This window comes from Silene latifolia, chromosome 10, assembly GCF_048544455.1.
Source record: "Silene latifolia isolate original U9 population chromosome 10, ASM4854445v1, whole genome shotgun sequence".
NCBI classification, from domain to species: domain Eukaryota; kingdom Viridiplantae; phylum Streptophyta; class Magnoliopsida; order Caryophyllales; family Caryophyllaceae; genus Silene; species Silene latifolia.
Genome location: NC_133535.1, coordinates 69,696,344 through 69,722,013, shown reverse-complemented (window position 1 = coordinate 69,722,013; position 25,670 = coordinate 69,696,344). Strand labels below are relative to the sequence as shown.

At 39.9% G+C, this 25,670-nt stretch overlaps 1 protein-coding gene across 1 annotated transcript; it reads left to right on the top strand.

The window, feature by feature from the left end:
* Nucleotides 1-6,620: 6,620 nt before the first annotated feature.
* Nucleotides 6,621-7,636, top strand: LOC141607743 (uncharacterized). Its single transcript, XM_074427095.1, has 2 exons — nucleotides 6,621-6,993; nucleotides 7,056-7,636. The coding sequence occupies exons 1-2, from the start codon at nucleotides 6,621-6,623 to the stop codon at nucleotides 7,634-7,636; spliced, it is 954 nt and encodes a 317-aa protein (XP_074283196.1).
* Nucleotides 7,637-25,670: the final 18,034 nt, after the last annotated feature.

Sequence of the window (25,670 nt, the reverse complement as noted above, 5' to 3'; positions counted from 1 at the left end):
TGTATGTTGGATTTGTCTTCTGTTAGAATAAGAAATGTTTATCGCATGACGAATATAACATGTTTGATTGATTTAATTGATTTTATCCTGTTTAAATTAGTTTGATTTGAGCATGATGATTGAATTTATGAACTACACTTGTCTTAATTTGTTAAAGTTTATGTCTTTGATTATTAAAGCATGTTAATTTGATTATCTTATCATGTTTTATTTAATTAATTCACATGTTTGTTAATCTATCTTATGCTAAAGAGTAGGAATATCTCTTTCCTTCTTCTCTTTGTTTGTTTCTTGCTAGAGTAGCTAAATGAACTTCATATGCTAAAATAACTTTGACAAGTTAAATGCATTAAATCGACATATAATGAAATTCAAATGTTAGGGTTTAAAACAATGATTGCATACTCACATGAGATACATATCCAAAATAGCCATCGTTTTATTTAGTAGAGACCGTTATAGTTACGGGCGGGGTTGGGTGTTAATTAAAGAAATTAAAATAAACTTCCCAACACGTAATCTCACAAGGACTTAAAATCTCTACAATTTGGTTTCTAAATTCCATTTAAAAATTTAGTGGCGACTCTTTCAAAATCAAAAGTGTTTAACATGAAATAATAAAGATAAAGTGGATGTAAATTCTCGCTTGTCCACAATTTGGCGATTCCGCTGGGAATCGTGAAACTTGAAAAGTAAAATAATGGCTATTAGGAATATCTATCATATGCATTTTTTTTATGTTAATCATGCATAAACTCCTTGAGACTTTAGGATTCGGACCATCCTCCTCGAGAGCTTTCTTTTAAGCTCGAGATAAGGGGATGACGTCCATTGTGTCTGATTTAAATATCAAAGGTGCTTCCATGCGATTATCAAGTGTCATACCTACCATATAGCAATGTGCGTATGGGGGGAGACCACTCCTTTAATCCCATGGGATCACTGGCACGGACCTTCTTCCAGAAGACCGGTCGAGACTTAGAAGGGTCTAGGCTCATGCATAGCATCCATAATATGTGAATGACTAAGTGCTACTTGTCTTCCCAAGCCTATTTTTAAAACCAAGTCCTTTTTCAAAACTCATCCTTGGATCAATGTTTTTGAAACAAACGGTTTGCCCACCCCTTATTTTCGAAATTTCTGGACCTAGTTAGGTCCAAATCAGTAAACCTCTTTTCAATCACGAACTTTTGAACCTACCTCTTTTGAAAAAAGAATCATTTCCAAGTAGAAGTGTTGCCGAATTAGGATTAGGTGTAGAATTTTGACCAAATCAAGCCTTTTATAAAACGGCATGGTGCCCATTTTAAAAGCTTATTTCGATTCAATCCTTTTCAATTTCAAAATCCAATAAACCCTAACCCAAACCTAGAATAGAGTTTGAGTCAGTTGGTTCAAGTCCAGTCTAGTTTCTCTAGTTTAAGCCATGTTTGGTTTTATCTAGGGTTCAAGTGAACCAAGCTTGTCTAGGCTAGAACACAACCCTAGTGGATTACCTAAGTCACCTCTTAGGTCCAAGTCAAGTAGGTCGACCACTTGGTCAAAGTCTAAGCCACAAAACCACCCCATCTAAGACACTATGGGGAGTCCCCCTTTCCAAACCGATGAGCCATGTCTGGTTTCGATCACGGTTTACTCACACCAAGTCTATGTCAAGTCTATGCTAAGTCTGTATAAAGTTTATGTCAAGTCCATTCTAAGTCCAAGTCTAAGTCAGTTGAGTCAGGTTTTAGTCCTAGTTAGGTCTAGAACCCCTCTCCTACACCTTGACCTTTCACAAATGAGTCACTTAGCTCATTTCCCAGGTCTACGTCTGTCTTTGAGTCAAGTTTGAGTCAAAGGTCGAGTCTATGAGTCGAGTCCTTTCTGTGCAGGGGTTTGATTCACATTTTTGATTAGATCGGGGTTTCTTTGTAGAAAGGCCGCCCCATTGTTGATTAGTTCGGGGTTTCTTTGTAGAAAGGCTGCCCCAGAACAGAAAAATGTCATTTGAAGCACTATTGGCTAAGATGAACGACACTTTGGAGCTACTTACAGCTCGCTTGGCTGTAGTTGAGACTAAGGTAGGTGGGGAGACTCCTGTAACCACCACCATGGAAATGTCTGAGCTTGAAAGGTGATTCAAGCTTGTGGAAGACCAACTAAAGCTCTCTCAAGGGGAGAGCATCCACTACGAGAATGCTGGGGCTTATGCCCCAATCCAGGAGGAGCTCCCTAAGAACTTCGTGCTCACAGATATCCCTAAATTCAAGGGAATTGAAAATCCTCTGTAGCACATTAGGTCCTATAAGGAGCACCTTGCTCTGAAGAGTGTTCTTGCGAGCATGCTAACTGCTATCTTTGCCCAATCCTTGGAGGAACATCCAAGGGCATGGTTTTACAACCTAGATCTAAAGATTTACCCCACATTCGAAGATCTAACTACTGAGTTCTGTAGGCATTATGCTGACAATGCCGAAATCCAGACAACAATGAGGACTCTCGAGGTTATGACCCAGAGAGAAAATGAATGCTTTACTGATTTTCTGGCTCGTTGGTGCGCTGAAAGCGTGAAATTGACCAAAAAACCCGAAGAGGTCGATATGGTCGATAAGTTTGTAAAAAATTTGCAACCAGCTTACTGTAATGAGCTAAAATATCAAAACTTTATCACATTCAAAGACTTGACTCGAATTGGGAGGAAAATCGAAGATGACCTCCGTACGGCGGTAGTTTTTAAATCCAAGGGATACCCTGGGGCTTCCTTCTCTAAATCGAAAGCAACTACTAGTGCTAATCATCTTCAAGCTATTAATTTCCTAGGAGGAACTTCCAGGAAACCACAATGCTCTACTTCATGAGTGTTTACTCACATTGGGTGTACTTATACGTATGCCCTTGAAAGACTCAAGGCCCAAGGGAAGCTAAACCCAATTGGCCCAACTCCTGGACCACCCTTAGAACAACGACCCAAGTGGTATAGGCTGGAGGCATACTGTGCCTACCACCAAGGGAAAGGGGCACGATACAGATAAATGTTTCCGCCTCAAGCATGAAATCCAAGATATAATTGAGAATGGAACAATCCCAATACCCACTGTGAAGCCCAATAATGTCACCAATCCATTTGGGGATCATTCAAATGCGGTGTTCGTCGAAGACAGAATCGATGTATCCCACCTAATCCGTCCTATATGTCGCCTAAATGGTTTCCTTGTCGGGAAACACTTCATTGATTGCTCTAAATATCACCCAAGCATAGAGAACGAAGTTTGATTTGGGGATTTTGCCATCAACTCTACCCCTTATATTCTAAGAAGTGCCAACGAAATCAATGGCATCTGGGATGATGATGAGGATGATGTGTACCTTGAGAAGGGCGCAGTAATCCCCTATACCCGGGATGAAGTCCAAAAGCTAAGGAAAGAGGCTCTCGAGTCCAATCACTTGACACGAGCTGGCTGCCCATTTCGAGTGGAAAAGGCCACCAATGCTCCAACTGCACAAGCTAAGAAACCTACTGTAGTCAAGGCCCTTAGTGAGGGGATAACCCAAGAGGTCCCTCTCATTAAGAAGCTACAAAAGACTAAAGCCGATGTTTCTATCTAGGAGCTCATTTTGAGTTCATTCGAACATCGACAAGCCCTATTACAAGCACTAATGAGCATGAACGTGTCTCCAGATATTGCTGCAAATGACATGGTGACCCATGTTGTCCAAAATCCACCACGACTTGTCAATGCGGTAACCTTTTCTGATGAGGATCTACCCTCTATAGGGCCCAAATACGGCCTAGCCATATACATTGTTGTGACATGTCTTCAAAAGCATGTCCCTATGACCCTCGTCGATGACGGGTCAGCTGTTAATGTTCTGCCACTCAGGATAGCACACGCTTTGGGCCTTGACAAAAAGGACCTCACTCCAACCACTCAAACGGTTCGAGCCTTTGATGGGACGATTCGCAGGGTAACCGGGATTGTCGACCTAGTAGTTCAAACTGGGCTCATTGAAAGGAAGGTTAGTTGTCAGGTCATTGATGTGGCCTCATCTTTCAAATGATTACTAGGAAGGCCCTGGATCCATGGAGTGAAACCTGTATCCTCTACTTTGCATAGAAAAATCAAAATCCCTCTCAAAGGAGAAACTGTCACGATCGATGCTACACACTATCGTAGTAACTCGGGGGATCTGGCCTCCAAAGAAACACTCGATACCTCAAATAACGCTAACAGGTTCGAGGTTCTAAACGTGATCGACTCTTGTCCTAAATTAGAAAACATAGACTTGTATACTGGAAGTCACATCTGTGAAACCATTCTCAAGACTGGGAAGTACTTCGGTTTCTCTCTATACCCTCGAAAGGAGGATACCTTGGTACTAAAGGGCGTGGTCCCTAAAGGAACGACGTTCGGGTTGGGATACGAGCCCACTGAACAAGATCTCGAAAAGAAAAGAAGGACGGTTACAGACCGAAAACTTTATCCTCTAACACTGAATGGATACTTCGTGAAAGCCGGAGAAGTAGAATGTTGTCTCGACTTTCCCGAACCTCTTTTTGACGAAAAGAGTAAGAAGTTGGTCCCTGGAATTGAAATATTCCAAGATTGTCACTACATTCCCAAGGATGTGCTATCCGTGACACCCAGAAAGGCAGAACCTGCCCCAGTCGAAGACATGAATGCCTTAGGTCTCCTTTTTGAGGAAGAGAGAGAAATGGAAAAACCAAACGAAGAGTTGGTTAGTATGATCCTGCAAAGCGATAGGTTCGATCCCTCTACCCTCATCACTGATGTAGCTCCTAAAGGGACTATATCTGGATGGATGAAAACTATCAAATGGACTGACAACAGAGGTTTGCTCTTCAAGCTGACCACAGGAGAATGAGAGATGCTTAATCCGGATGATGATTCTGAGTCTGAGTCTATGTCTGAGTCTGAGTCTGATAAGAGTCTTAGAGTTGAGTCTAAATATTTGAATGTTGAAAATACCCCTTCCCCAGTCTTTCCTTTTGATGTACCTCCCCCTAGTTCTGGTATTCCGGGGCCTATCCTGAATGCCACCCCCATTCCGCCACTGACCTCTGATTAGTTGGCCCAAATGTTAGCACATTTCGCGCAGTTTCAAATTAACAATAAGATAAACCAGTTTGCTTACGACTCGTCTCCTTTACATTGCAATCCCATTTATGAAAATGTTGGTTTTAATAATGACTTTGAGAATGAGACCGGGAAGGGACAGGTTGAAGAAGAGGAAGAGGAGATAGTACCGCCTCCGCAATTGGTTAAGGGGTTGGAGGAATAAGACCAAAGAAACTCTGTTACCGAAGATACATAAACCATCAATGTAGGAACCACTTTAGAACCCAGAGAACTCAAAATAGGTACCACTCTAGATCCTACAGAAAAACAAGGGTTCATAGATTTGCTGAATGAGTTCAAAGATGTCTTTGCATGGTCTTACAGAGACATGCCAGGAATCGATAGGGAAATTGCAGAACACAAAATCCCAATCAAGCCAGGGTTCAAACCAATGAAACAAAAATTACGTAGAATGCGTACTAAGTGGTCTTTAAAAGTCAAAGAATAAATCGATAAACAACTCAAGGTCGGGTTTATTAAAGTAGCAAAGTATTCAGATTGGGTAGCCAATGTAGTACCAGTACCTAAGAAGGATGGGAAAGTCCGTGTGTGTGCGGACTTCGAGGATTTGAACAAAGCCAGTCCGAAAGATGACTTTCCATTACCTAACATCGATATCTTGGTTGACAATACCGCGAATCATGCCCTACTATCTTTCATTTATGGGTATGCCGGATACAATCAGATAAAGATGGCCGAGGAAGATATGTACAAAACCGCGTTTATCATGGAATGGGGAACCTATTATTACACGGTAATCCCGATTGGGTTGATAAATGCCGGGGCAACGTACCAAAGAACCGCGACAATGTTATTGCACGATATGATGCATAGGGAAGTCGAGGTGTATGTCGATGACATGATTGTGAAATCAAAGGAATGTGACGGTCATCCAAAGGCCTTACGAAAATTCCTTGAAAGATTAAGGAAATATAACATGAGGTTGAACCCTCAAAAATGCGCCTTCGAGGTTACTTCCGGGAAGCTCCTGGGTCACATCGTCAGCCACCATGGTATTGAGATTGATCCTTTGAAAATCAAGGCCATTATGGAGATGCCTCATCCCAAAACTGAGAAACAAATTCAAGGTTTCCTGGGTCGAGTCCAATATATAAGCCGCTTTGTGTCGAAGTTGACAATGATATGTGAACCGATCTTTAAGAAATTGAAAGTCGGAGAACACGAGATGTGGGATGACGAATGTCAAGCCGCATTTGACAGGTTCAAAGAAGTTCTGTCTGCTCCACCTGTGCTTAGTCCACCCATAGCTCGATTGCCACTATCCTTGTATCTAACAGTAACAGATACCACGATGGGAGCAATGTTGGCCCAAACTGTGGAAAAAGAAGAAATGGAAATTTACTACATCAGTAAAAAGTTCTTAGAATATGAAGCTAAGTACACCACGTTAGAAAAAACATGTCTAGCCCTACTCTGGGCAAGAAAGAAGCTTAGCTGAGACACTATATGTTGTGTTATAGTGTCAGTATATACTCCAGAATGGATCCAATCAAATACCTATTTGAAAAACCAGTATTAAATGGCAGAATGTCGAGATGGACTCTCATGTTAGTTGAATTCGATCTTAAGTACGTACCCTTGAAAGTGGTGAAAGGAAGGGTTGTCGCCGACTTCCTCGCTGACAACCCAATAGAGGAAGACAGTGTTACGGACATGTGGTCTTTCCAAGATGAAAACGTGGTTCCTATCGAATACGAAGTATGGGATCATTATTTCGATGGAGCATCGAGTAGCATGGGATATGGGGTCGGAATCCTCCTCATTTCACCAAAGGGAGAACATGTACCTGTATCCATCAAGTTAGATTTCCTCGCCACAAACAATGCTGCTGAGTACGAAGCATGCCTACTGGGTTTTTGTGATCTATCGATCTAAATATAAAGAAGTTACTGGTACATGGTGACTCATCTTTAGTCATTAACCAAGTAACAGGGTCGTGGAAAATAAAAAGTAAAAGTCTGGCACCTTACCAGGCTAAGATAGAGGAATTGGAAAAGCATTTCGAGAAAATACACTATGTCCATTTACCCAGAGAAGAGAATCAATTCACCGACGATGTGTCTAAGTTGGCAGCCTTGCTTAACATCCCAGATCATATAGACAGCATGCCACTATGTGTCGAACGAAGATCGGCACCATCATACATAAATGAGATTAATAGCACTGAGGAAGATGAGATCGAACCTTGGTACACGTCAATCTTGAAATTCAAAGACACGGGAGAATACACTGACAACCTCGATGCTCGGGGAAAGCGAGCATTACGGATGCTCTCGACCCAGTTCGTCAAGCCTAATGGAGGGCAACTATACAAAAAGGCCACGCAAGGTGTCTTATTACGATGTATTGATCAAAAGATAGCCGACAAAGTCATGGAGGAGGTTCATGATGGGGAATGTGGACCCCACATAAATGCTCACATGTTAACTCATAAGATCATGAGACTTGGTTATTACTGGACCATAATGGAAGCAGATTGTCGACATTATGTTTGACATTGCCACAATTGCTAGATATTTGCAAATGTACAGCATGTACCACCCTCTATACTATATACCATGACATCACCTTGGCCTTTTTCAACCTGGGGGATCGACATTATCGGAAAGGTCAACCCTTCTGGATCAGGAGGACATTGTTTCATTTTGGTCGCAATCGACTACTTCACGAAGTGGTTAGAAGCCAAGTCTTATAAAGTGCTAAAAGCAAATCAAGTAGCACAGTTCATTCAAAATGAGATCATTTGTCGATATGGGACACCCCAGGAACTCATCAGTGATAACGGGACCCATTTCCAAGCTGAAACAGAGGTTATACTCGAAAAGTATGAAATCAAGCACGATAAGTCATCACCATATAGGCCACAGACAAATAGGGCTGTAGAAGCTGCCAATAAAACACTTACAACCAGTTTGAGGAAAATGTCTGACAACTATAAAGATTGGCCATTTAAGATACCCTTTGCCTTGTGGGGATATAGAACTTCAATCAGAACAGCCACGGGGGTAACCCCGTTCTACTTGGTTTATGGGATGGAGGCAGTTCAGCCCATTGAACTAGAGATACCATCCCTAAGGATATTACTTGAGAGCCAAGTTCCTGAAGCAGATTAGGTCCAAGCTAGATATGACTCTTTGGTTTTACTGGATGAACGATGCTTGAACGCGTTGTATCAGGTTCAACTCTATCAGAAAATGATAGAAAGAGCTTTTAATAAGAAGGTGAAACCTAGAAAAATCAAATAAGGAGATTTGGTGTTGAAATCGGTTCGTGCACTACTCCTAGTAGACCCGAGGGGTAAATTTAAACCAAATTGGTCAGGCCCGTATTTGGTGAAAAGAATTATGACAAGTGGAGTGGTTCGGTTGACTGATCTAGATGGAAACGACTTTTCGAATCCTACAAATCTTGACCAGTTGAAAAAATACTATCCCTAAAGAGCTCGTTCGCAAATGTTATGAAATAAAATTCGGATTGCATTTGTATTTGAGTCTAGTTTCAAAGTTTGACATTCGTTGTCTCTGTATTATGAATTATGAACTACGAACCTGGTTTGATACTGTTGAAAAGCAGATACGTAGGCAACTCTTTAAAAGAGTACAACCGAAAAATGTAATTCTAAATGCAAAACTGGGAATTTCTAAAAAATAATATTTCCTTTATTTATTTCAATAATTCCGGGCGAAGCCCATAGTGTCTAAACCATCTAATAATAATAAAACATAATATAATAGCTACCTATCCCTCATATAGCCGAGTCATGTAGACCATCACAAGACTAAGTCTCACCCATCGTCACTCTAGCCCGTTTCTTCGGAGGAACTGCACTTTCTTCACGCGGGTCTAGTATGTCTTTTGCACTTGGTCGGGGACCCAACCTCTCAGCCAATGTCGGCCCATCATCGGCCTTTAACCCTAATCTTTTCCAAACACTTGAAACGTTAGGATCATCTTTATGGTTTTTATCAGTCTTAGGTTCAGACTCGGTCGCGATTAAATTCATTTCAAAGAATGCTCGATTTTTGAGGCTTTCCTCATGGTACTTCCAGTCTATAACATCATCCTTCTGAAGTTTTCTTCTGATTTCGAGGGAAGTTTCTTTGACCCATCTTAAGTATGAAGGAGACACCCATGTCGGGGGAATTAGCTTGGGCACGCGCCATAAGGTCCTGTGGTGCCAGGCATAGGGCCACGTCTGGCAACGAGAGTGAGTGAGTTTGAAGGGCAGTCCTGGGGCGGTTTCCATCAAGGGAATCATTTGTTGCCGGCCAAATTGTCGAAGAACACGGTCCGGATAAATATAGATAGGGTGATCCAAACCCAATAAAGGAATATGTCTTATCTTGTCAGCATCAGAAAGGCATGTGAAAGAGTCTATAGCGAGCCCGTGTAAGACCCACCGAACATGGAACCCTACACCAGTGGTCAGCACTTCATGCCAATAAGCAGACGGCCTATTCAATTTGCACCTCAGAGGCCGACTGATACAACGCCTCACATGATACTTCTCGGGGAGGGCAAAACAATCAAACAATCCAAGGTGATCGAAGAGCCATACCTAGCAAAGGAAGGAAGTGAATAAAGATAAAAGAAGAAGGTAAAAAAGGAAAAGAAGCAAGAAAAAAGAGCGAAAAAAAAAAGAAAAAAAAGAAAAACGACGAAAAAAGAAAGAACAAAAAAAACCGAACAAAAAGAGCGAAAAGGAAGAAGAAAACGAGAAGAAAGAAGGAAAATAATAGCAAGACCTATAGAAGTCGGGATGATCCAGTATAAGCAGCGGTCGGGTTAGCCTTTCTGATATCTAACCCTTTAATAGTCTCAGCCAAGATAATCCAAGCCGGATTTGAGTGGCTCTCTATCTGCTCCATGACCCCAATAAGCCTAGTTTGACCTTCACAATAAGGGATCTCTATGCTTCCTTCAAAGCAATAAAGATGTAATAAGATAAGTCCAAAAACCCGACGACGGTAAACTGTAGGAATTGCAGGATCATAGGCTTTTTGGAACTTTTGGGCCAGTGTGAGTAAATTACTCTCTTCCCTTTTACGATGCTACGGGCTTCGTCATGGGACAAGCCCAAATAATCTCGTTATTTCCTCTCCCAATCTGGAATGGGATCGGGAATTACAGGTTCTTGTACATTTTTCCACCCTCCTAAGACAGTGAATTCTTCAGGAAGTGGGCATAACTCACCTTCAAGAAAGGCAAAGACATGGTGAATGGGATCCCACCTCTTTAGGCATTCATCTAAGAAAATGGTTTGAGGCAATATTTGTTTTTGGCAAAGTATCTGTTGAATACCCGAGTCATAAAATGCTTGAGTTTCGCGCCCTTTGAATTCTTGGGCCCAACCTTTCATCATTCCAATTAAAGGATTCATAACTAGAAGAGTTTTTGAAGAAGGATGTGAGAAAGAAAGAATTAGATTTGTGATTTCTCCTCATGCCTTAGTCTCTTTCTATAGAAAAATAAGGGGACTAAAATAAGGAAACCTGAAGAAATAAGGAAACCTGGAGAATTCAGGAAACCTAAGGGAAATAGGAAAACCTGCCTAAACAAGGATTGACCGCCATGCTTTTGGTCAAGGGGGTGGCCGCGACACCATTCAACTCAATTTTTGTCCTTCTGCGCCCCTTGCGCGGATTTTTGTTGTCACATTTCGAAAGTCGGAATGGATAATTTACATTTCTACCCTTATCAAGTCAAAATGTTTGAGTTAAAACCCGTACACACTTACGACTCTATATTTTTATTTTTGTTCGAAGGTAGCGGGCTACGCCCACGTCAGTCACGAGTCTTAACCTTTTGTCGCATTTTAAAATGCAAATCGAGTCTACCCTATCCTTTCCCTTTTGAAAATCGGGATTTTCAAAAACTTTTTTCAAAGATCGATGATCATGTCCATTTTCAAAAAGTTTATCCGGGTCGATCACCCATTTTCATTTCCATTTTCAAAATTTCTATTTCCATTTCTATTTTCAAATGTCTATCCGGGTCGATGACCCATTTTCAAATCCAATTTCAAAATGCTTATCCGGGTCGATGGGCCATTTTCAAATCCTTTTTCAAGGATCGATGATCCAAATAGCAATACATCCCCAGCATGAAAATATTTTTCAAAATCCAGGCCTAAGGCCCATTTCAATAATGGTTGTTTCAAATCCAAGCTTCGGGTCGATGACTCAGTTTATCAAAAGGTTTCAACTTTCAAAGATCGATTATCTTAATGTGTGCTTATACGATAATATGATTATTGTTGTATTTGTGTTCCATGTTTTGCATGTAACAGGAAATGCTTCAACTGGGGGCTCTAAAGGCTTCGCCTTTAGAGCCATTGTAACTAGGGGCTCTGAAGCCACTGGCTTCAGAGACCATTATCAAAATCAACGGATGACATCCACAATCCAAATCAAATCTAATTCAAATCGATCCAATTCAATACAAAGTGGAGGAACTCCACAGCTGAAAGCAAAGTTTTGAAGGAATGGTAACCTCATTTGGAAAACCTCATTCCATTCCGGGCATAGATTAGCAGAATGGGTGCCAGCAGTGTCGAACTACGATACGGGTTTGATTCCGTCACAACGAATACGTAGGTGCCTAAGGATAAGGCTCAACTCACCACCTTTTCAATGGGTCGGTGACCACCGATGATTAATCCCCAGCGAAGCTTCATGTATGATCTCTTCTTATGGCTGGCGAGCTTATATACGCAAGTCTAATGGACTATAAACGACCCACAGAATCCTCGGGTCGAGAGGGACCTGGAGTATACTTTGAATTTCGCCTTGTCCAAGCCTCAGTTAAAGGGGGGCCTCTGTATATACCCGTATCCGTCGATATTGGAATTTACAGAAAACCCGACAAACACCCGATAATGACAGGACGACATGTATTCACTAGTTGGCATTGTTATTATTTGGAGTTCGTTTTACGATGTAGAACGGGCGTCGTCGATGAAGCGTTTTATTAATGATATTTAATTTAAACGTTTTAATCCGTATTAAATTTAAACGATGTTTAAATTCAGAGTTTCAATTCATTTTATTTATTTAATTTGAATTTATTTTCTCAAGTTTGTTTTATTGAAAATAAAATAAATATTTGGTTTGAAAAATCATTTTATGAGTATATTTGATTTGAAAAATCATTTATTTTAATGTGTTATTTGATTTGAAAAAAATCGATTTTGAAAGTTGAAAACTCGTTTTAATCACACGATTTGTGGGCTCGTTTTATGCTTGATTTGGGTTCGATTTTCGACGCACTTTCGACCCAACTACCTCTCCCATAACCCGTGTTCGATTCTTAGCGAAAGCCTACACCAAACCCCTTGTTTAACCCACCCAAATCTCGTCCCAAACATCCCCCCAACACAGCCCAACTCCTTCCCTTACCCGTGTTTGCGTAGCCCATCGAAAGCCCTTCTAAACCAACTCAAACTTGGTCCAAACCCACAACCCATCACCACCAACCCATGCTCCACATTACCCAGAACAACCCATCACCTAGACCACTTCAAAACACTTCCACAAGTCCATCCAAAATAGGCCCCAAAACGAAACAGCCCACAGCCCCCCAGTTTTCGTTCAGCTCAAACCTAAGTCCAAAACCCGCTCCAAACACCACTTATATCCGTGCCCATTAACCCTAAACCATACCCTACTATACTAACCATATTACCCTAGCTTAAACACCGAGAAAAACCCTCATACAAACCCTCAAACCCCACGAAAAAGCTGTTGGACAGCAGCTATGCAAAATAGAACCCGTAGGCCTTTCCTCTCTTAAACCCTACGTGTTGTTGCTTTGTTGCTTCGTAGACGACGACCACTCGAGATAAAATCTACGATTGATTACGACCCAAGACGGTGTCAACGATACATGAAGGTTGAGGGTGCATAAAAATCTCTTCTTTCTCCCTTTTAATTCCGTCTTTTAATTATATTTATTACATCGTATTATTATCTTATAAATTGTTAATTACGAAATAATTACTATAGATACGAGTATGAGTTAAAGTGCTAATATGAATACCTGCGTTGACTTGAGTTGGGGAAAGAAAGCCGCTAGATTTGTCGGTCGTTTCCCCTTCTCATTTACATATCCTCGTATTCAGATTCAAACAGAACTAAACATACTAATTTGTTTTAATAGGCTTCTCATTTGTCGGTCGTTTCCCCTTCTCATTTACTAGGCTTCTAGCATACACAACTTCTACTATGAACTTCAAATTCCATCCTCTATGCAAAAATATGAAGCTAAGTAGCCTGATGTTTGCTGATGATCTTTTACTTTTCTGTAAAGGGGATGTGGAGTCCATCATGATCCTTCTCAGAACCTTCTCTACTTTCTCTAAAGCATCAGGTTTGCAGATGAGTAAAGGTAAGTCTAATGTGTACTTCAATGGGGTGAATGCTGATATTAGAAGAGAAATAGTACAAGTGTCTGGGTGTATTGAAGGCACTTTGCCATTTAAATACTTAGGGGTGCCTATCAAGCCCTCTAAATTGAGCATTAAGGATTGCCAACCTCTCATTGATAAGGTTTTAGAAAGAATCAGAATGTTGGGCACCAAAAAATTGTCCTATGCTGGGAGATTGGTCCTGGTAAAAGCTGTTTTCAAGTCTCTTCATTCATATTGGGCGTCCATATTTATTCTTCCAAAGGGTGTCATTACTAAGATTGAAGCTATCTGTAGGAATTTCCTATGGAGTGGGGGATCAGAATTTACCAAGACTCCTACAGTAGCCTGGTCTAAAATTTGTACAGGGAAGAAGCTGGGAGGTTTGGGTCTGAAAAATGAGTGTCTTTGGAATAAAGCTGCAGTTGGTAAACTTATCTGGTGGATCCATGCTCACCCTGACAAGCTATGGGTTCAATGGATTCATAGCACCTACTTAAGAAGGAATAGATGGGGGGAGTATCAGTGTCCTAATGATGTTAGCTGGACTTGGAAGAAGGTGTGCAAGCTAAGGACTGAATTGCAGAATGCCTATGATCAGAATGAATGGAACTTGCTACCTGGTAAAGAGTATTCTGTTGGAAAAGGTTATACATGCCTGCAACAGGCACTCCCTGAAGTGGCATGGCATCATCAAGTTTGGAATAAGTGGACCGTCCCTAAACATGGAATGATTGCTTGGATGAATCAGCATAAGGGCCTTAACACCAAAGACAAGCTTTTTCGCCTTAATATCAGCAATGACTATTACTGCTGTCTCTGTGGAAATGAGGAGGAAACTAGCCAACACCTGTTCTTTAACTGCCCGTATAGTAAAGAAATCATGGTGCGTATTCAAACATGGGTTGGAGTTGTGCTGCCTGATACCAGGGACCATGTATGGAATGCTAGATTGTCTAGATTGAAGGTAGGCATTACAAACAAAGATTCGAATCTTTGTTACCTACCATGTGTGGAGGCAAAGGAATGGATGCAGGCATGAGATGAAAATGCTAAGGCCGGAAGGTTGTGTGACAATGATTCAATATGAAATCAGGACCAAAATTAAGCAACAGCTCAAAGGAAAGCAAGCTAGAAGGGATCTTAAGTGGATAGGAAAAATCATGTAATTATGTTTCGGTTTTGTTATATCTGATGCTTGAGTCAGACGAATATAGTTGATGTATTTTGGTACTCTATCAAAATATTTTTTAACTTTACCAAAAAAAAAAAAAAAAAAAAAAAAAAAAATTTTGTTTTAATAAACGATGTTTATTGTATCTTGTTGTTGTTGAATGAAGGAGAACGGCATTAGTTGTACGGATGTGCCGTTGGATGGCCTTTGTATGTTGGATTTGTCATCTGTTAGAATAAGAAATGCTTATCGCATGACGAATATAACATGTTTGATTGATTTAATTGATTTTATCCTGTTTAAATTAGTTTGATTTGAGCATGATGATTGAATTTATGAACTACACTTATCTTAATTTGTTAAAGTTTATGTCTTTGATTATTAAAGCATGTTAATTTGATTATCTTATCCTGTTTTATATAATTAATTCACATGCTTGTTAATCTATCTTATGCTAAAGAGTAAGAATATCTCTTTCCTTCCTCTCTTTGTTTGTTTCATGCTAGAGTAGCTAAATCAACTTCATATGCTAAAATAACTTTGACAAGTTCAATGCATTAAATCGACATAGAATGAAATTCATATGTCAGGGCTTTAAACAATTATTGCATACTCGCATGAGATACATATCCAAAATAGCCAGCGTTTTATTTATTAGAGACCGTTATAGTTACGGGCGGGGTTGGGTGTTAATTAATGAAATTAAAATAAACTTCCCAACACGGAATTTCACAAGAACTTAAAATCTCTACAATTTGGTTTCTAAATTCCATTTAAAAATTTAGTGGCGACTCTTTCAAAATCAAAAGTGTTTAACATGAAATAAAAAAACATAAAGTGGATGTAAATTCCCTTGTCCACAATTATTATTATTATTATTATTATTATTATTATTATTATTATTATTATTATTATTATTATTATTATTATTATTATTATTATTATTATTATTATTATTATTATTATTATTATTATTATTATCATTATTATTATTATTATTATTACTATTATTATTACTATTATTATTACTACTATTACTATTATTTTTATTATTATTATTATTATTATTACTATTACTATTACTATTACTATTATTAGTATTATTGGTATTGTTATTGTTATTGTTATTGTTATTGTTATTGTTATTGTTATTGTTATTGTTATTGTTATTGTTATTGTTATTGTTATTGTTATTGTTATTGTTATTGTTATTGTTATTGTTATTGTTATTGTTATTATTGTTATTGTTATTATTATTATTATTATTATTATTATTATTATTATTATTATTATTATTATTATTATTATTATTTTGAAATTGCGCGAAGTGCACTAACATTTGAGCCAACTGATCAGAGGTTAGAAGGGATTAACAAAAGTACCCGAGACAGGCCCCAGAATACCGGAATTTGGAGGGGGCACATTAAAAGGAAAGACTGGGGAGGGGGTGGCTTCAACACCCAACTCCTTAGACTCGATCCTAGGACTTTTGTCAGACTCAAACTCTGATTCGAAATCATCCTTACGTTTGAACATTTCTCCCTCCCTAGTTGTTAGCTTGAAAAGGAGCCTTGTGTTGTCAGTCCACTTGATCGTTTTCCTCTATCCCATGAGAGTCCTCTTAGGATCTACATCGGTAATGAAGATAGAAGGATCGAAATAGTTACTCTTCGAAATCATAGCCACCAAAACTTTGTTCGGCATCACTTCTTTCATCTGTTCCCCAAAAAGGAGGCCCATAGCCATACCGTCTTCGACAGGGGTCGGCCTGTTCTTTCATGGTGCGATAGTAAGCACGTAGTCTGGAATATAGTAACAATCCTGGAATACTTCGATCCCAGGTGTGTCACCCCGCGATAATGCGGAAAATATAACTAATAAATTTAAGCGGAAATTATGAAATTTTAAAATGGTTATGCATCCAAACGTTAACCACACAAAATCCGTCAAATGATGCATCTACAAAAGAGTAACCACTTTCCTCATCTAAGTGGCGAAAATCAACTAAAAGGGACGTAATTTAAGGGTACACATTCCACCATAGATATTAGTTCTCCAAGTTACTAAGTCTAAAAGGATACAAAAAAGTCACCTCCAAGTTGTGTTAAACTAGGCTACTTTCATCCAGAATTGTTAAATGCTTTTGTCAAGAGCAAATTCCCTACAGTGTTAAAAAACACTGTAGGATCGCGGAATTCACTCTCTTGCCTAGACCAGAAGAAGGGTCGTCCCTTCTCCACCATGCAACAAAGATAGGATCATCAATAGATAAAGGGATCAAGATAGTTGAGTTTCATGAGTCTATTTTGTGCTCCTTATTTCTTTAACAAAATTGTAAACTTTTTCACATTCATTTGGCATTTGAACTTAATTTAATGATTATAGTGCCCATTCCCTTTTGGTTGACAAAATGATGATAGAAGTGAAATAACGGTTGCATGGCTTCAAAGGTCGCCTTGGAATAAACGATAGCCAAGGAATTATCATACCACAAGGTACTCTTGACTAGGCCTTAGTCCATGGGTCAAAATATACTAGTATGACACATCCTAGGGTGTCTTGAGGGTATTCTACCAAACAAAGTCTAAAGGAGAAAAAGTATCTACAAGGGCCTTATATACACTTGTCAAGCTTCCAAATTAGGGATTTTCACAAAAATATTCTGCCATGCAACTACATGCCATGATGCAACTAACATATATACAACTCTAATGCATATGCATGCTTCTATCAACTATTATGTTATATAAACTAAGTGCAACTCCTAATATCACGTAGGTATAAACTGCATCATCAAAAAGTGGCCACGTTGTCATTAACATATAAGAAAGGGAGAAGGAGATTTGGAAAGATCATATCATGCGGTCTTCTTTATATCCCTTATGCTTCGAATGTGGCATAGTCGTCCCCATGTGATAAGAAGGACAAACAAACATGTATATACAAGTCTATGCTAAAAACAACATGTTTTTGGAATATTCTAATTTTTCAATTTTTATCATTTTTATAATATAGGTTAGATATTAGAGTTTCCCATCCCTACACTAGTGTGGACATTGTCCTCAATAGACTAAACGATAGGAAATTTATGCAAATACAAATGCAAATGCATGAAGCTATATGAAATGCATGAATTCTATACTAAATGCATACTACATGATATATATTACACATGATGCAAACTAAGCTATCCTACATGATGCATGCTTTCTATTAGGTTGGAGAGCTATTGAATTAACTCGGGTAGCGTATGAATGAACTTCCCCAAACCAAACTGAACACTATTGCTAGTGTAAAAATTGGGAAGATTATTAAAAAGTTATGTATGCAATGGATGTGATTTGTCATTTTGGATTCTTCATGGCTGGAGCAAAAAAATAGTCACCTCAATGTTGTCGGGGTGTGAGTCCTTTGATGTTGTTGGGACTCAAAAACTCTTAGCCAGAAAGAGTCCAAAAATGACTCTCTAAATTCTCTAACTACTATTCATGTAAAGTATATAATCATGAGAAAAGAAATAAAGTAAAAGGAGGGGTAGGAGACTCACAATGGCATAAGATGAGACGCTATGGAAGCCATCAACTTCTTAATTGTGTCGTCCTCCTTTCGCTTGTCAATGATCAACTATCACTCATCTTGATATCATCATCATCCTCCTCCAAAGATCCGGAGGCATCATCATCAACATCATCACTTGAACTTGTGGATGCAGGCCCACGGGGGCTCTTGGGAGAACAAGCGTTTGCATTTGTGGAGTCGCCACCAATTTATTCTGGAAAATTGGAAACCGTTCGAATACCTCGTGCCATGTCAAGCCACAAAGTAGTGACATGAACACCAAGAACTCATTACCCTTAGCATTCTATGTCTAGAATAACTCTCGTGGATGCCAATGAACACGGATGTTCACAGAGATCTGGAGTAAGGGGTGAGGGTACGTATTAGGAAGCTCTTTTGATCGAACACCTAATCTCGCCCGCCTCGATAGAGGCCTCTACTAATGATTAGGTAAATTGTCTATACTCGATATATTGTCGATTATATGCATGCAATACAACACCCAATAAATTAATCCTAGCATGTGAAGATTAATACTATGTTGGTGAACACGTAGTTTAACATTCAATTGGGTCAAAGTTGGAGATTTAAGTTCAATTACATGTGAAAGCATACAATACAATACAAGAAATATAATAAATAAAATAATGGGAAATTACAATAATTAAATCGGATTAAATGATTTATGTCGAAATACTTCTAAAACGGATAATTTGAGAAAGAATAAACAAACAAACTGGAATTAGGCGATAATACGATTAGTAGCTAATTAATACGTAAGCTAATAACTAGGTCAAGACAACACGGGAGTTCAGGGACAGAAATCAACCAGGAACAGGCGCAGCAAGAGCTGCGTCCCTTGGAAGAGGCGCAGCACCTGCTGTGTCTATTATTGGCGCGTCTTTCCTGCGTAAAAACCCGATGAAATAGAGGGTTTATCTCATTACTTCGAAACATAAATTCTCAATTTCTCTCTCAAAATTCCAACCATTTCCCTCAAAATTTGATCCAAAAGCTTTCATTTTCCATGACTAATCGAGGTATGTGTATCAATCTTGCATTTATCTTCCGTATTTGATCAAATGGGATCGACAAAATTTCGGGTTTTCGACCCTAATTAGTTGAAAATTTGGGGCTTTACCCCCAAACGACTTTTCCTTGCAAAATTGACTTTGTGAATGGCCAATTGGTAATATAAGGATCATAACCATGTATTTGTTTTGAATTTTTGTTGAGTTTTGAGCATTTGAGTGAAATTGAGACGGTTTCACAGCTAAACCGTAAATCGCTTCGAAAATAGCCTTAGGTTTGCCCATTTGTCACGAAACTTGATATTTGGAATCCTTATGTGATGGGTAAACTTCCTACCATCTCGTAATTTTGATTTGTGACGGCTTTTTCAGGACACTTTCTAGGGCATAATCGCCGTTATAACGAAATGCTGTCGAAATTTCGACTCAAACCCATGACTAGGCTTCAACTTAGGCTTGACTTGACCGAAATTACCATAGGAGCGGACGGGTTTATGGGAAAATTGCCAAAGATGGCGAGAAAAGAGTGATTTTAGAGCTCCGAAAACTCGAAAATCCCCTAATCAAGGCTTGTCGTCACTTGACGCAGCCTAAATTTACTTTAATTTTGCAGGTGAAGAAGCTTCTACATCTGGGAGAGATCCCATGGACATGGACACTACTGTTGACCCTTCTCAGGTGCTTGAGGAGGCATTGGAGAAGGCTTTCACCGCTGCGGTGATGGCTGCCGAGGACGAGGTCCCCGAGGAGGAGGCTGTTGAGGAGGAGGAGGCCCCGAGACGGGCCAACGTTGGACGGGGTGGTTGCCAGTTAAGGGGAGCACCTACGTGGGCTGAGACCTGGGATAGTAAGCACCTGCTTTGGGCTGTGGTGGGTCACCTGTCCTAGAGGACGGTGAAGAGCTTGGTAAAATGAATTCATCACTCTTCATTCATCTTCTTTCATTTCTGTTTGCTACTCTTTTTCTTCTTCATCTGAGCTAAAGATAGCTTTTGTTTCAAATCAACATAGGAGGCCGGAAACGTCAGATCGTTCTCGGGCTACACGACGGCGATGGGGTGCTACAAGATGCTGTCGGCTGAGGAGCGAGCCATGATTGAGCAGGGAGCGTTCGGCGCCTTGGTGTAGGCTTGGAGGGATATTGCGAGGAGGAAGCTTCAGGCTAACCTCAGTCCCGTCCGAGCTTTCTTGGACCAGTTTTGGGACAGGACACGTTTCACGTTGGAGGACTACGACATGATTTATGGTCTACCATGTGGGACTGAGGTGGTGGAGTGGCCGGAGACAGCCATGAGGGTTGACTCGGCGGAGGCTAGGAGGCTGATCGGCTGGAACTTGGCGTGGAAGGCGGCTGCGGTACCTGGCTTGGTGCCTAGTTCCTAAGTTCGAGACTACTTTGCGGGAAAGCCCCTGGCGTCAGTGGTGATCGAGGGGAGGGAGACGGCTCCTCCTCCCTACACTGCAGAGCAGCGAGTCCATTTGTGGCTCTGGTGGTTCTTGTCTTTGATCTATTTCGGAGACAAGGATAGAGGCTTTCGACGAAGCTTCTTCCCTTTCTTTCTGACCTGAGTGACCTAGGCCATTGGGACTGGGTCACTGCTAGTTTTGCGGTCCTCATTCACTTCATGATGGCCATGGTTCGTCCGGAGTTGATGGAGAAGGGGACTTCTCCTGCTGCTGTCGGCCCTAGACTGCTGTTGGAGGTATGAACCTTCACTTCTTTTCATGAAAGATCATTTTCTTTTCTTATCAAATCACGAAAGATCGTTATTGCTACGTTCTTGGCCGTAAGACTTGTGTAGGAAGCCGCTTCTACCCACTTGGTGAAATAATCGATTGCTACTAGGATGAAACAGTGACCTCCTGTTCCGGCTGGTGTGATTTTACCGATGATGTCAATTCCCCAAGCAGAAAATGGCTAGGGAGATGTCATGGTGTAAAGCAATGAAGGAGGAACATGTTGCACATTCCCAAAGATTTGGCAATTATGGCAATTATGGCAATGTCTTACATATTTGATGTAATCAGATTCCATCGTGGTCCAATAATACCCTAAACGTGTGATTTTCTTTGCCATCATGGGTCCACTCATGTGAGGGCCACATTCTCCATCATGGACTTCTTCCATCACTTTCCGTGCATGAGGACGTATTGGGAAGCTAGCAAGCGGATAGCGCGTTGTCCCCTTTTGTCCATTTCTGGTGGATAGGTGCCATTGAGTTTGAAGTTTAGGATTGCTTGGAACCAAGGCTCCTCCGTAATTTCCTCTTCATCGGTGATTTGCTGCATGTAAGCTGGCTCTGATCGTCGTTCGATGCACAAAGGCATTTCTACCATGCTATCCGGCATATTAATGAAATATGCAAGTTTTGCAAGAGCATCTGCAAATTGATTTTCTTCTCGAGTTATATGTAGGTAGGTCACTTGATCGAATAATTGGGCTACTTGGTCTATTCTGGCTTGATAAGGTGCCAAGCTTTCGCTTCGGATTTTCCAAGATCCCGTAATTTGATTGATGATCAAAGAGCAATCCCCATGTACTCGAAGATTCTTGATGCCTAAACTTACTGCCGCTTGCAATCCAATGAGACAGGCTTCGTATTCTGCAGCGTTATTTGTCACCTCGAAGTCGAGTTTGACAGAGATCGGTGTATGCTCGCCTTCAGAAGAAATGAGCAACACTCCTATTCCAAATCCTTTTAAATTCAATGCCCCATCAAAATAGAGGTCCCAGGAGTGTGCATCCGTCTGGAGTATATCCTCATCCGGAAACGACCAGGTGTCTATCGTTTGTGTATCATTGATGGGATTTTCTGTGAAGAATTCGGCAACGGCGCGCCCCTATATGAGTTTCAAAGTGTAGGAAATATCGGTATACTTCATCAAGAAATTCGGATTATAACGAAATTATAATTATGAAAATACGAGTCATAAATGAAATTGCATAAACAAAAAGAGTAGAGATTTGAATCAACCTTTGGTCCTAGCAATTCGGCCTAAGAACAATATTGAGATCGATATTCTTTTAATCGTTGCACCCAAAATGCTTTAAGAAATGCCTCTTTTCTTTGCTAGAATAGATCCCTAATTTCTTATGAATTTTTAGGGTTTGTGTGATATGAGAATTAGGTCAAAAATAATAAAAGAAAATGATCTCCCTTTTTGCTCTTAAAACCGTCCAAGGGTGGAAATTTTGGGGAAGATATTTTCTTCCTCTTTTTCCTCTTATTTTCGGTTTCACCAACCACAAAAATAAGGAGAAAAATCTTCTTATTTTGGTTGTTCTCAAATTGTATATAATGTGTATCATATTAATTGTCAATTATGTCGACATGTATTAATAAGTCCACACACAACAGTTTGTAGTCGATTTATTAATACCGGTCAGTCAACATTTTATTATGACAATTTCGCATAATATATACATTAACTATAAATATAACATATTTATAATTTGCTAATTAAATATAACTGGTTACGTTTAATTACGAATTAACATCTTAATTCGTTTAAGCTAACATTATATACATTAATTAAATATAACAGTTTATATTCAATTTACGAAATAACAGTTAATTCGTCTCAGCTAATATTATTTAATTGTATTAAATAATCGTCTCATCATCACATTGACTAACTGTTTAGTCAAATACATGGACTAACCTTTTAGTCATATAAGGCATCAATGTCATTATATTTTCATACAATCACATCTCTCAAACACATCATTTAGGTGTGACTTTTTGGGACCATTTGATCACCGCCATCAGTATGATAATAACGTCAAACTTTTAGCAAGCCAACCGTCATTAAGTAAACGTTAATCAACTGATAAAATACTAAGTATACCCTTGTGAACCTATAAGAGATTTATATACGTTATCACGCTAACTGTGGAGGACACAAGCTCCAACAATCTCCCACTTGTCCTCACAAATGTATGTGCGATAACCGATTCTCATATCCTAAAATTTCTCCCACTCAATATAAAACAATTTGCAAAATCCATATTCACAAAGGTCGTAGAGTGGTTTTCCCGACTAGAGAGTAACTTAACTGATAAACGAATCATCATTCGAGCATGGGCATGCATTTCAGTTACAACTCCTCGAGTGGCCCTGAGAAATAACTAAACCTGAGAAATAACTAAACCTGATAAAGGTTGGATATTTCTTCAACTCGAATCCTGCAGATATAAGCACAGTATGAAATGACCCAGTGAAAATCTGCTTAGCCTCCTATTACGGTCGACCATGAGAAAGAAACCAAAGTCACCCAAAAACTGCCTTAATCTCAAGAGACAGTCGATAGTCAAAAGAATCGACTCTAGGAACACAATGGACGTCCAATCCATGACCTGGCACCGAATGTTTTTAAACATTTAGGAATCCATTACGTTGTCACAATTGTCCTACGAGGTATCGTTATAACTCGCATCTGTGATCGATCAGCCAACCGTTTGACTTATGGCTAGTTGAACCCACCATCAATCAACTTCACAATATAATAGCCAGAGTTATCAGCTCATGTAGGCGATTACGGACCAAAACAAATATAATGTAATTCAGTTCACTTTGTGTTGTTCAATGTTGTCGTACAATCCACATGAAAAACAAAATATGAAATAATACGATGAAGTTATAAATAGCATATCAAAAGAAAATGTATCGAATTCATAAGCAACTAGTACAACTCACGAACACGTTTAATTCCCATGGAAATAACGTGCCCTTCATGCTTATCATATTTCAAAGGTTTAGTGAGAGGGTCCCCGATGTTGTCATCTGAAGCAATCTTGTCAATCACTATCTCCTCTTGCTCCACGTAATCACGGATCAGGTGAGCCTTCCGATGTACATGTCTAGACTTGTTTCTAGACTTAGGCTCCTTAGCCTGGAAGATGGCACCTCTATTATCACAATAGATGGTGATTGGGTCATTCGAACTAGGAACTATGGTTAGTCCTTGTAAGAATTGACGCATACATATAGCTTCCTTTGCTGCTTCTGAAGCGGCATAGTACTCGGATTCACTAGTAGAATCTGCTACAACATCCTGTTTGGAACTCTTCCAGCTGATCGCAGCACTATTAAGAGTAAAGACAAATCCAGACTGAGATTTCGAATCATCTCGATCTGTTTGGAAGCTAGCATCTGCGTAACCGATTGCGCATAGCATAGTATCTCCTCCATAAGTCAATACCCAATCCTTAGTCCTTCGTAGGTACTTAAGGATGTTTTTAACAGCTATCCAGTGTGTTTCACCTGGATTGCCTTGGTACCGACTCGTCATACTCAATGCATATGCCACGTCTGGACGTGTGCATATCATGGCATACATGATTGATCCTATGGCTGATGCATAAGGAACACGACGCATGCGTTCAACCCCTTCAAGTGTCTTGGGTGACTGAGACTTGCTCAAATGCATCCCAGACGTCATTGGAAGGTTCCCCTTCTTGGAGTTGGTCATGATGAACCTTTCAAGAATCTTATCTAAATAAGACTCCTGACTCAGTCATAACATCCGTCGTGATCTATCTCAATAGATACGGATTCCCAATATGCGTTGTCCCTCACCCAGATCTTTTATCTGGAAATGGTTCTTCAACCATCCTTTTACCGAAGATAAGAGAGGAATGTCATTCCCAATCAAGAGTATGTCATCGACATACAATATCAAGAAGACAATCTTGCTCCCACTCGACTTGACATATAAGCATGGTTCCTCGACCGATTGAGTGAAACCATACTCTTTTATCACCTGGTCGAAACGATGATTCCAACTCCGAGAAGCTTGCTTAAGTCCATAAATGGAACGCTTAAGCTTGCACACTTTCTTAGGATTTTCAGGATATATGAAACCATCGGGTTGTACCATGTACAACTCCTCCTCTAAATAACCGTTTAACAAGGCAGTTTTCACATCCATTTGCCAAATTTCATAGTCATGAAAAGCAGCAATCGCTAAGATTATCCTAATGGAATGCAGCATAACTACGGGTGCAAAAATTTCATCATAATGCAATCCGTGCACTTGAGTGAAACCTTTTGCCACTAGTCGTGCCTTATAGGTATCTGGTTGCCCGTCTACAAAATGCTTTATTTTGTAAACCCAATTGCACTGTAGAGGTCGTACCTTATTAGGTAAATCAACAAGATCCCATACGTCATTCTCATACATGGAGTCTATCTAGGATTGCATGGCTTCAAGCCATAGCTTAGAGTCGGAACAGGTCATGGCACCTTTATAGGTAGCGGGTTCATTACTCTCCAGAAGTAAAACGTCATTTTCCTCGACCATACCAATGTATCTGTCTGGAGGATTAGAGACTCTACCCGACCTCCTAGGTTCCTGAGGAA